General features: G+C 40.5%; 1 protein-coding gene across 1 annotated transcript in view; it reads left to right on the top strand.

The window, feature by feature from the left end:
• The first annotated feature begins 937 nt into the window (after window positions 1-937).
• LOC126387951 (roundabout homolog 2-like) overlaps window positions 938-13,474 on the top strand; it is a 113,655-nt gene continuing 101,118 nt past the window's right edge. Inside the window, exons 1-2 of the mRNA XM_050040767.1 lie at window positions 938-1,434; window positions 6,054-6,380. Coding sequence (XP_049896724.1) covers window positions 1,380-1,434; window positions 6,054-6,380 — 382 coding nt within the window. The 5' untranslated portion in view covers window positions 938-1,379. The remainder of the gene's footprint in view (window positions 1,435-6,053; window positions 6,381-13,474) is intronic.

Genomic DNA, 13,474 nt, shown 5'->3' with positions numbered 1-13,474 from the left:
GCCATTTCTTTACATCTGTACGCCTTTTGTAAAAGCTTTTCAACCATGAAGGTGAAAATAAAATGCCACCTGGTAAAACTGGAAGGCTTTGTTTAAATTCTTTTGACTTGCTACATTGTGTTTTTGGCAGGATCTTGTACACAAGAGTTGATTAAAGGAAAAGCACACAAATAATATAGCAGAAATAATGCATCAGCTCTGTCTCAAATCTGCAAGACAGAGGGGGCATGCTTGTTTGTTGGACAAACAAAATGGCTCCAGTGACAGTATTATCAAGTTGCAGTTGCAATGTTGCATACCAGAGCATTAGCTTGGGGATGTTTGTTTTCTTTTAATTGGGTTGTCCTGATTAACTGAATGTGTAAAAGTAAACCTGACAGACTGTCCGTTATGTGTGCACAGAGCAGTGTCCTGATGCTGCATGTTGGTAAGAAACAGATGAGAGGGAACAAAAGGCAGAAACACTTCTGTTGAAGAAAAGGACATTTAATGAGTTTTTAGACACCCATGCAATTAAGTACAATTAAATGGTGATTAAAAATATCCACCAAAGATAACGTTAAGACGTCTAATCTGTCCATGAGAGAATTGGAAGAAGGAAAACAAAACCTAACCAACAAAATGGCCAAAGCAGCACACTTGCATTTAAATACATAGAGATCATGTTTGACTGATCAGACTGTGTGTTTGTGGATTTATCAGCTGTTTGTGTCAGATTGCCTCCAAGAAAAAAAGGGGGGAACTAATGAGCATCATTATCAGCATCTAATTGTCCAGAGTGTAAAGTGCTGCTGAGTTTTGGCGTCCACATCTATTGTGTGTGTGTGTGTGTGTGTGTGTGTGTGTGTGTGTGTGTGTGTGTGTGTAATATTCGCCGGTTAGTTTCTCCCAGGGCAGCGGAGTGGAGAGGAGGGGCTGCGCTGTGCTGCACCGTGCCAGCCACTCACCTCTGACTGAATCCCGTCTCCCACCTTTTCATCACCCTCAACTTGTCCCGCGTGAGGATGGACGCGTTTCCCTGCGGTCGGACCCGGTAAAAGTGTCACAAGAATGCGGTCGGACGGGGAAACCGTGAGTAACCGGAGTGTCTTAGGGCGTCGGTGATGTTTGCAATTGGTGACTGCAGAAATTTCCAAACGTGTCGGGCGAGTCGACAGACCGCTGCTTACTGGTGTGTGCGCTCTTGGAGAGGAAGAATGGACATGTGAATGCTTTCTTTCAGCTGCTGAAATAACTGATTCGGTTGTGTTTAGTTCACTAACTTGAGACTGTAAATTATCGCAAAGTCGCGCAAGTGGAAACAGGATTGATTGATTAATTGTTTTTTTCGCTTGAGGAGGAATTCATGCGCCGATAGCTTACGGGGCCAATATGCCAGAATGGGTCCTCTACAGTATTTATTTCTCTGTGGACTTCTATACACCCAAACCGACGGTAAGTTCATGAATAAACCTATGAGTAAATATTACGCTTGAAATGATTTCTTGCCTCACACTGAGCTTCAGAAACACACTGGGCTGTGACCTGAAGCGTTTATTCGACCCATGATCTTGTCAGTTCAAGTGCATGAAGAAGATGCCGAGTATGGTATCTCACATGATGTATAGTGATTGTGTTGTTCCTTTTAATATCATGCTTAATATCATAAACGCATGACAATTAATATGCCATACCACAGTTGGTTCATTCAGTCTTGCTTTAAGATATAAAGCCAGGCCAACTGTTTAATGGCTTAGGTAGACTAAAGTTGCTTATTTATTCATAAGGTCTGCCTTAATTGAACACATTTGTTACAGGGCTAGTCTACCATCTTTAAAATTACCTGTTTTTCTGCAAGTATTGTGGTTTGAAATATGTGCAGGCACTAAAAAATGAGTCCACGCTAAACTTTTTGCATTTTGTGAGGGAAAAAAAGTCCTTAATTGGTGATGTTTTAATCAATTCAACTCCCTAAATCTTCATATGCTGGTTGTCTTACACTTGTATAGTCCTTCAAAGATGTTGCAAACCTATCATTTATCAGCATGTGCTCACAGTTTGCTGTAATGGACTTATCTTAGGTCATATTCTGCATGGCCTATAATGCAAAAAGGTTGCTGAGGCAGATGATGTATAGCTGAAGTGGCTAATGTGCCATAGAGAGGATGCTTACTCATACTCTATATTCTGGAGATTCGCCCCTGACTGTTTGTGTTTACAGGTTACTCATACAAAACACAGACATTTTATGCATATGTGAAACTGCACCTAAGAGACATATCTAAGCCTCCTGACAGGAAGTGTTGTCCTTATCATGAAGTGCTTTTTTACTACTCTGTCCCTTGTAGCCCATATAACATAAATCTGTGTCAGTGGAGTAAATGAAGTGCAGGTGTGGGTGGTTCCAGGACACTGGAGTTACTGTGTTGCCAGTTTATTTGGTACAGCACATCTGTGCAATCTAAAGAAAAAGCAATACAATGACACCGCAATAATCCCACAGTATCTCTGTGAAGCTTGTAGGGATCTTTTTTTTTTTTATTTGTTGATCAAAGAGTGTAGATTGAATTATTGGGTCATTTTGGAAGCTGTAATTTGTATTGGACTGCTGCTGAAAGGTTTTTTCTAATATTTTGACCACTCTGTTTTACACACATGGGGGAATAATCAACACATTTTTGACCCAGTCGCAACAAAAACAGGGTTAATCACTGGGCTATTGCCGCTTGTAATAGATTCTGCACATATGTGTTACAAACGTAACACAGTGAACATTTCAGCCTCTTTGATTAAATTAAAATTTAAACATCTATAGAAGGAAGCACAAGTAACCCAATTGTTTAAGTCTGACTGACTATGCCTGTGGCAATACTGTAGGTAATCTGTGATCTATTGCAGAAAATAATGCTTAGAGTTTGCAGTCTGTGTACCAGTCTTTTATCAATATCACTGAATTGAGATTTGCAGGACTTGGACTGACATCGTGGTTGTGACATGTCAAACTTCATTTCAAATGATAAAGAACCTGAAGACAGGTGCTCCTTGCTCGACAATCAAATTAATCTCTTGGTTGTAAGCCGAAATTGAGTTCCTCTGAACTCGACTGGTGGACAGATGTCACATCAAAGTGACTTTTATTAGAGTGGTGCCTGCTTACAAGTCCTAATGTGTTCCTGACCAGCTTTTTCTGCAAGACCTTGAGTTTCAGCTTCAGCACCATGGACAGAACCCCATAAACAGGCCCACATGGCGGAGAGAAAAAGAAAAAGACTTGCAAAGCTTGATGATTAACAGCTTTAGGCAGTCCGAGACTAAAAGATCAGCCCCAATTTGAGAATTTTCTAAATGTGTCCATACCAGGTGTCTTTATTTCAAGACATCACTGAATTCATTACGTGTTCAGCTCTTAAAATGCCAACATTTAATTCAAGGAGTCACATAGACAGAAAAAAAAATCCATCCATCTATTCATTTTCTATCCACACTTATTTATATTCAGGGTCATGGGGTGCTGGAGTATGCTGAGCAGAAAGCAGGCTGGATGGTTTGCCAGTCCATCACAGGGCAAACAGACTGACAGGACCCTGCAGGACCTTCTCGCTGTTAGATGACAGTACCAACCACTGTGCCACCCACAACTAAAATCATCTAATTTCAATTCTGTTGTCTGACAGCACATTCAAACTGTACATTAGCCACAGTGGAGACTGAGTAATGGGACAACCAATTAGAGGAAGTCAGTATTCCAAGGACTGTATTTTTGTTTGTGCGTCCTTGTGGTTACACACGAATGTTACTTACCCAAGAGATGTATGTATAGCTTTTTAAAAGCATGTTAAAAACATAATGTATCACCGCTGTTTGGTGTGTTGGCGCCAGCTAATGGAATGCATTCTGTCAACAAAGCCCTTAACATTATAGACAGTCACATCAATTTTACTCACATTCGCAGCTTTATTTCTGTTGCTGTGTAGCAGCCAATAATCATAGTTGCCTTTGCAATTTGTGTGATTTGTCGCCATCAGAGGCAAAAAGACAAGAGACCGTGTCATTTATTCATATCTGATTTATTTCTTTGCCTTATGACGGTTCAAAAACTCTATTTTAATGACTCAAAAATCACTCTCTAGGTTTGTCTGCATGCACACAACGGAAGAGGAAGACCTTTTAACACAGATATTATAATGTGCTCATACACCATGAAACAGATGAGAGTTGTGATGCTGTCACGTCTGTAAACAAACACAGTGCCACTACATTTGGGTCATTCCTCTGTGACATTTAGAGGTGCAAGTTAAGAAACGGCGTTGAGGTGTTCGCACGGCCAAATAAATGGCAAGAAGGAGCAGAGTAAGGGTTGTTAACTGGGTTGCTGTTACACGAATGATGATGTTATTCTTATCAGGATAGTCAGGATTATTCTCATGACATTTGCTGAGGATTGACTATCAAATACTTGGGTTTAAATCTAAATGTTACACATGTTAATAATGTAGTAATGTAGCCTTTAAAGGGGAAAGAGAACTGTGCATTTTGCATTATGCACACTGTTACATTACAAAGTGGAAAAAAATGGCTGTTCTGCACCCACTGAGACAACATGTTTGATGATGTCAGTGTTTGATGGAACGTGTTAATGAAAAAGCTAATGAGATGTAATGACTCCTCAGCTCCTGTCTGTGTAAGTAAACATGGGAGCCTGAGTGCAGTAACACAGCATATAGTGCAGTCAGTAAGAACCTGACACTAATCAACTTTCCTTCCAAGGACTGGAATGAAATTATACTGAGTTTTATTCTATCAATCACATACAAATGTGTGCACATCTAATGTTACCTGTTTGAAAATCATTAAAAATATCATAGTGAGAGTAGAGAACTACAATATATGGACCAGTTACTTTAAGTTTTTCTTATTTTCAGAGATATGACTCAAAATTTCTGATTGTCACCTTATTTTAAAGGGATAGTTTGGATTTTTTTTAAGTGAGGTTGAAAAAGGTACTTATCCATAGCCAGTGTATTACATACAATAGATGTGTTTCAGCATGCCCCCAGTTTGGAAAAGCGGCATGAGTGCTGACACATAAGCACAGCAATGCACTGCTGTGGATGGGGGCCGCAACAAAATCTGTTACAGCCACTTAAAAAAAGTCCCACCTAAATAAAAATCAATATCAGTTTAAGTGTACGCTATATTGAAAATATTTTGACCACTTTCCCTTTCTGTCAGACAGCCTGTTCTGACGGGGCAGCTGTAGACGGCTTCAGTTCCCCATCTATGCCCTCTTCAAAGCCGCCAGACTCCACCAACAAAAACAGTAATTTTGGCTTACTGAACAACACAGGAGTTGCTGGTCTACCGCTGCCTCTATTAGTTAGTTAGTTTGTGATATTGTGTGACGTTAGTGAGTCTGAGCTAACCCTTTAAACACTAAAGTCACCCAATAACCCTACCAAAGTAACTGATCGAGGCAGCGGTAGACCAGCAGCTCTTGTGTTCACCAATGTTAAATTACTGTTTTTCTCAATGGAGTCTGGCTTTGAAGAGAGCGACTGCTTCAGTTTCCTGTCAGAAATTTCTGTGACTGCAAGGTAAAGTAGTGAAAATGCTCTCATTATGGCATACATTTAAACCGATACTGTTTTTCTTTAGGTGGTCCTGTCTTTAGGTGGCTGAAATACATCTTGTTGTTGACCCTTGCACAGCACTACATTGCACAGCTTCTTTATCAGTACTCCTGCCTGCTTTTTCAAACCAGGGGTGTGCCAACTGACATCTACTGTAGGTAATACACTGACTATGGGTAGGAACCTCATACAATACCACGTTAAAAGATCCGAACTATCCCTTTAATCAGAAGTGGTACTGTAATCAACAACTTCCTTTCATCTACTGTTTCTATTTTGGAGGTACTTTGTTAGCGGGTGTTTGTCCTTGCTAACTAAACAGTTAATTTATTCCAGACATACTGCTGTTGCTGCTGCAGCAAAATTAAACTGCATTTTTTATGTGTTTGTATTTACTATGACAATTTCTTTAATGGAATTTTTACTCTCTCATTTTCTCTCCAGGGTCTCGTCTTCGCCAGGAAGACTTCCCTCCTCGCATTGTGGAGCACCCCTCTGACCTCATTGTGTCCAAAGGGGAACCAGCCACTCTCAACTGTAAGGCAGAGGGCCGTCCAACCCCCACGGTGGAATGGTACAAAGATGGGGAGCGCGTCGAGACGGACCGCGACAACCCCCGTTCCCACCGTATGCTGCTGCCCAGCGGGTCCCTCTTCTTCCTACGTATCATCCACGGACGACGGAGCAAGCCCGATGATGGCAGCTATGTGTGTGTGGCCCGAAACTATCTGGGAGAAGCTGTAAGCCGGAACGCGTCTCTGGAAGTGGCATGTAAGTCTTCCTCATATCCCTCTGGGCACAAAGATAATGCCCTGGTCAAGGGAATCTCAGTGTTGCATGACAGAGAAATGGAAAAATAGTTATGCAGTATGTATTGAGGTTGGTAACCTTTTGTGGGGTGTATGAAAATGTGAAAAGTGTTAATGCTGAATCTGAAAAAGGTAGAGTTTATGTTAAATTAAGCATAACATTTTGGGGCTGTTGTGCTGAGAGATCCATATATAAGATGTCATCTGTCATAATATGAGCAACATCACCTTTTCACCTACAAGTGTGTGCTTAACCGTGTGCATAACATGTGTGCGCATATGTGTGTGAATATGGTTTCAGACTGCTAGTGAGACCTGTTTGGATGACCTGTTTGAGTAATGTATGGGCAGAGCTGTGAATCGCTCCAGGGAGGGAGAGGAAAGGGGGGCATGATTTTAACCTAGCTAACTCTCCCTCTCGCTGTTTGGATTTGGAAAGATGCAGCCTGCTCCCAGCCAGTTCTCTCCCTGTGTGGGAGAGAGGCGCTCTGGGCTATTCACATTTCCATTATGTGCTAAACTGAGCTGATTTCTTGCCATGAACAAGATGCACACACGCTCGGACGCGCACACAGATATACATGCATGCACACACAAACACCCACACTGTCTCCCCTGCTCTCTGTTTCTCACTCTCATAGAGATGTAGTAAACAGGCATGAAAAAGAATATTCCAGGCAAATTTACAAAACATTTACCCACCCAGTTATTTCTACATACACTGAACAAAAATACAAATGCGACACCTTGTTTTTTTGTTCATTTTTTGCTCCCATTCTTCATGCGTATATATTTAAGATCTAAGACTTTTACTATGGACATAAATGACTTATTTGTCTCAAATTTTGGTTGCAAAGTTGTTAAAATTTGTGTTACCAAACATAATACCGTGGATGTAACAAGTTTTCAAAGAGTGTGCCATTGGCGCGATGACTACGGGAATGTTCTCCAGGGCTTTTTCATATGAACTGAATGTTCATTTCACTACTATTAGCGGTCTCCAATGTCGTTTCCATGAATCTGGCAGTACATCCAACTGACATCACAACCATAGACCACATGTAACAACACCAGCTCAGGACCTCTACATCCATGATCCAGCAAGATCATTTCAGACCAGCTAGCTTGATCGCTGTTGCTTGGTTTGCAAAACAGCAGAAATTCAGCGCTATTTGTCAGAAACCGTCTCAGGGAAGTCCATCTGCATGCTCGTCCTTCTCACCAGGGTCTTGACCTGATAGCAGTCGGTTGTCCGACTTAAGTGGGCAACTACTCACCTCCGATGGCGTCTGGCACTTTGGAGAACTGTTCTCTTTACCAATGAATCCCAGTTTATACTGTACCAGGCCAATGGCAGACAGCATGTATGGTGGTGTGTGGGTGAGCAGTTTGCTAATGTCAGAGTTGTGAATAGAGTATACCATGGTGGCGGTGGGGTTATGGTACAGGCTGGGATAAGCTACTGACAAAAAGAGAACCATGACAAGATCCTTAGGCTGTTGTCATGCCATTCATCCACCGCCATCACCTCAGCATGATAATGCATGGCCCCATGATGCAAGGATCTTTACACAATTCCTGGAAGCTGAACACATCCCAGTTCTTGCATGGCCTGCATACTCACCAGACATGTCACCCACTGAGCATGTTTGGGATGCTCTGGAGCCACGTATGACAGCGTGTTCCAATTCCTGCCAATATATAGCAACTCTGCACAGTCATTGAAGAGGAGTGGACCAACATTCCACAGACCACAACTAACAACCTGGTCAACTCTATGTGAAGGAGATGTGTCACACTGCATGAGGCAAATAGTGGTCACACTAGACACTGACTGATTCTTGGGGGCATCTGTGACCAAAAAAATGCATTTCTGTAGCATTGGTCACATGAAAACCCAATAAATGTCTTTTTATTTCAAGATAATGCACATTTTACAGCGGATTTTCACTGTGACCATCCCAAGAACACCTGTGTAGTAATGATACAGTTCAACCCGCATCTTGATATGCCACACTTGTAAGGTGGATGGATTATTTTGGAAAAGGAGAAGTGCTCACTAGCAATGATTTTAACAAATTTGTGAGTAAAATGTGATAAAATAAGTCCTCTGTGGTGATCAAAAAGTCTTTAGTCTTTATGGTGTTTTTTGTAATAAGAATTGGAAGGGACACTCAAAAATATGGTCTTCATGGTGCTATTGTGGCTTGTGCTGATTTGTCACCCACTCTGGATTCTGTCTTTGGCTTTATGGGCAAATCATGAAACAGGGAGGGGGGGAGAAAAAACTGAGATAAGAGCCCTGAACCTAATAGCGACTCAGTCGAGACATTATCTGAGATCTCTGTGTCGTTTTGTGCACCACATCCTCCCTTTGTCTTATTGCCTTTTCCACATTAGACACTTGTATTTCTATTGTCTTATTTTACTGGTGCTGTTTCCTCTCCTTTCTCTCAAATCAATAGTGGCGAAATGTCCTGGAAATACTAATGCTTAAGGAGATGTGGGTAAATAGGAGTGTGCGTATGTGTGTGTGTATGTCATGTTACAGGAGACAGAATTGGCTTTAATGTATGAAATGAGACATTTTGGTGTTTGATATTCTAGTTAAATACTATCTCATTCTAAAGCTACTATAACAGTATCTCTTTCTCCCTGTAATCAGAATTTACACTGTGCTGTGTGTCACATTTACATGCACATCTTGAACAGTGCAGTTGTATTTTAAGATAGTGACTAAGTCTCTCTCATAAAGAAACCAGAGACCCAAAACTGTCGTTATAGTGTCAAGAGACAAATGTTATAGCCGCTCCACTGATTCCCTTGACTGAATAGAGGCCGACTTTATGAACACAATGACTGTGTCAGAGTGATTTTGTGGGGATTTTCTGCTTCTCCTTAAATACCATAAAGCTAATTTGTATTTTGCAGCTCAAACAGGCATTCTGAATTCATTTCCTGAATTAATTGTCACTGTTCATTGTAAGTGTAGGAGCTGCAATTATTATTGACAAATCTTGTTTTTATTTTTTTTGTCTATTGTTGGTACAGAGATGAGCTACTTATGTATCAGCAACAGATATGGTTGGTAAAATAACAATCACTATATGTATGTATATGTATATCATATACCATATAATTAATTAATTATAAAATTATGTGGCTAATAAACTGCTTTTTTATTTGGGAGAAGTGATCTTTAGAAGTTACATGTGACAATACTTCCAAACAGGGGCAGAGGCATTATTCCTTTTTTACTAGTCCTGTAATGTTATCCCCACCACTCACAGTCACCATTTTTCTCAGATCGGCTGCCTGTGTCACCAGTAGAGACTGCCCCCTAGTGGTGCATGCATCATCTTAATACAGCATCTCCATATCAGTTTAATAGAGAGAAGAGAATCTATACTTTTGAGGGTATTGAAAATTATACCTTTGGGATGTCTAAATAACCCACTATACCTGAATACCTTGATATTGCCCTAGCCATTATTATGTTCTTTAAGCCTTGTTTAGATCCCTTTAGAGCACGTCTCTGTATTCCTTAGCTGGTGAATGGCCATGCAGACCAGACACAGGACCTAAATATATATCATATAGTACCTGCTTTTTTGACTGTTGTGGAATCTTTAAAGCTGGATGGCAACATAATGACTATATAGGCTTTATAATTTAGTAGTAACATTTAAATAACATTTCAATTGTTTTTTTTTAGCCCCATATATTTTGAGGTTCACTTCCTAGTTGTAGAAGCTACATCCACATATTTTGCTCTCAACTTTACCCACAAATGGAGTTATTTCAGTTTTGCTTGCCAGTTGAAATAACAGCCCTAACCTTTGTTGCTTTATGTTGTCCCGTTTTGTGCAGACAATGTCACTAAGTTGTTTTTTGTTGAGCTTCTCTTACATAAAGCAGTATGTCCAAGGCAGCCTCTAGTCTTCTTTGTGTAATTCAGAACAACATGGCTATAGGGATGCATAATCGCATGACTCCTTCAGGGACTGCAGGATCCTGCCAGTATTGCTGCAGCCAAAGTTGTCATGCAATGCTGCGGGTGGGAGCAAGCGGGTAGATGAAAGTGCTGTGGGGATGCTCTGACAGTGAGCCTGGCTCAAAATGGTCTGCTTCCTTAGAGTCCGCACACATCCTCAAATTTTTCTAATGGGCTGTAGCATTGTGTCTCAACCAGTGGCTTAGAAAATGTAGCTAACTTGAGGGGCGCTGCTCCCCTGGGTACATTTCTGCTGTACAAGCTCAATTTTGGTGGTTCGTCGTGCATTTTATGAGCTTCAGTTTGACTTGAATTTGAAGGGGCATTATTCATTCCATGTGATGCAAAACACTTCAGCTGTTTTAGATGGTAGCAAAGCTTGAAATATGTAAATTATGTAGATATGCCAGACAAATCTACATCTGGCATCCTGGCAAAAACAAATAATATACCTCATAACAGTTGTTTGTCTTAGAAATTAACCAAGCCTTAGTGAAAAAAAACCCATTTATTTCTACACAGTTGTTTTTTTCATTCTTGTTGCTCAGTAGAGCTCGTGACAAATAATCAATAGACTGTAAACGAGTAAAATCATATTGAATGTCCTTTGCTGTATTGATCTTGTAATATGACTGTGGGTAACAGCAAAAAAAGCAGAATACAACAAAAATCAGGCAAAATACACCCAAAAATGTTCTTGAATTTCAAGTAATAATTGATGTTTTTCTCCCCATGTTTTTATTTCCTTTTTTATTGCTTTATTACCCATTAACATATGTTGTAGTGTTTTAAATCTATGAACATACTTTTATTCCATCTGTGTGGTTATTTCATCTTGGCTGACTATTGTAGTATACTTTTTCTCTGACAAAAAGAAGACCCTGGAAAGTAACGAATTTGATCACGGGCCAGTCAGAGAACATGCACTGCATCAGCTGATAGACCATCACTGGGAACAAATCCGGAGTATTCTCACCCTTGTTGAAATTCTATTTCCTGTACAATCTCGTGTGCATATTTGACACGACTGATAACATCAGCCATTTCACAGAGAAATGAGGCCATGTCTGTTTATTATTAGAAGGTTTTGTATTTTTCGCTTGATAAACAAGACTCACTGTGTTTCTTGTGCTTTTGCAGCATGTCACTTGTTTCCCACATCCAAGTATGTAATTTTAATAATCGACAGTCACCTGCTGTCAATGTGTACAATCACACACGGCCAACCACTGAGCCAGCTTTTCACATCTTCAGTCTGTTTATTCAGACGCTGCAGCTGAGCACTACTTCAGAGCGACGTCAACAAACAACTGTGCGACCTCCAGGCCACCAGTGGACTGGCATTAATCATCAGAGTGAGTGGCTGCTGATGGAATTAGAACAGCTCCCGCAAACTATTAAAAAGGGACAGAAAGACATTAACAGTGATGTGTTGAAGGGAGGTGTGGGTGGAAGGGCGCGGATGCAAGGGTGTTCATTAGCACAAAACTCAAGAGCAAGATGAGCCCCCCTCTGTTTGACTGTGCTAAGTGAATTAGAAGTATAGTCACTCAGCCAGACAATCATCAATTAAATCCTCCCCGTCACAGGCAGCCAACAAACCAAGCAGCCACAATGCTAGATAAATCTAGTGTCTGGATAGTGTTTTTAGTGCACTGTGGTGATGATTTTGATGAGAAACACACTGGACATTTATTTGACGTTTTAGTAGAATGAGTTTAATTAATGCTTAAGATCAATTTGAGTCTAACCTGAGATCAAATGCAAAAAGGAGCTCGTAATGAATAATATAACTTGAAATGTCACAGATTTGACACAATTTTGACACAATTTTGTGTTGTGTTGTATTGTGCTGTGTTGGAGCCCAACCCAGCATGAGGCAGATGTAAGTGTTGGGATTGGCAGGAGAAATTTCAGAGACAAATTTCTAAAACCTGGCCAAATAAAACCCAACAACACTACAAGTCTGCAGCCAAGCTTGCTTCTCTGAGAGTCTGCAGGCTACTCAGGCACAGCAGTGCTTTGAGCTAAATGCTAACAACACAATGCTAACAAGATTATGTTTTGCAGCTAGATTTTACCATGTTAATCATAGTTTAGCCTGTTCACAGTTGCTACTCAGTACTAAAAATTAAGTAGCTGTAGCTATTCATTTTAGCAGGTATTTGTTTATAAACCCAAGTATTGGACATATTTCCTGACCTTTCTCTGTTTTTCTCTTGTAGATTGGTTAGATGTCCAAGGGAGGTTGTTTGCAACCTTTACTTTGTTTACTGGCAGACTACAGCTATGTGTATAGCATAGCCTTGACCCCCAACTTCTGATAAACCTAGCATAGCTTAGTTTATTTGCTCTTTGATGGAAACTTTTGTCATTTTAGTTTGTTAGGTAATATATTATTATTTCTGTGTAATGCAAATCATCTGGCCCATCTCACATGGGATTCCAAGATGCCACCATTTAACAAAACATACAACTTCTACTTCTTCATACTACTTCCAATAACATGTATTCACAAAAAAAAGAAAACCAAAGAGCAAAAATGATAAATCAACAGTAGAGTGCACATCTCTGCCAGGTGGCCTTGCCAAGGTCCGAGCCGGACCGCTGAGAGCTTTGTGGAATGGTCCCAGCTGGAAGTCTCCCGGCTTCTTTATAGTCAAGATAGCAGCAAAGATAACAAAGATGGGGATTTTTTTCATCTTGAAATGTGCCTAACTTTAGTGCATCATAACATATCAGGTACAGAAATTATCTGTAGATGCCCAACAGATGCATGACAAAGGCCAAAATGCCTAGGTACGGCGTGTTGTTTTTAGCCAAGCCACTTCTGGTACAGTTAAAAGGGGTAAGGAGATAGCAGTCAATGATGGTATAAAACAGTCAATAAAACAGGTTTTTCAACAATTTTGAATCACCACAACCACGAGATATCCTTGAGCATTCAGTCATAAATGTGCACACAGAATATTAGCCTGGCTGGTCCAGTAGTTTGTGAGATTAGCTGCAGAGGGACTGACACACACACACACACACACACACACACACACACACACACACAC

Source organism: Epinephelus moara, chromosome 3, assembly GCF_006386435.1.
Source record: "Epinephelus moara isolate mb chromosome 3, YSFRI_EMoa_1.0, whole genome shotgun sequence".
In the NCBI taxonomy this organism is placed as follows: domain Eukaryota; kingdom Metazoa; phylum Chordata; class Actinopteri; order Perciformes; family Serranidae; genus Epinephelus; species Epinephelus moara.
This window is presented reverse-complemented; position numbering and strand designations above follow the sequence as displayed.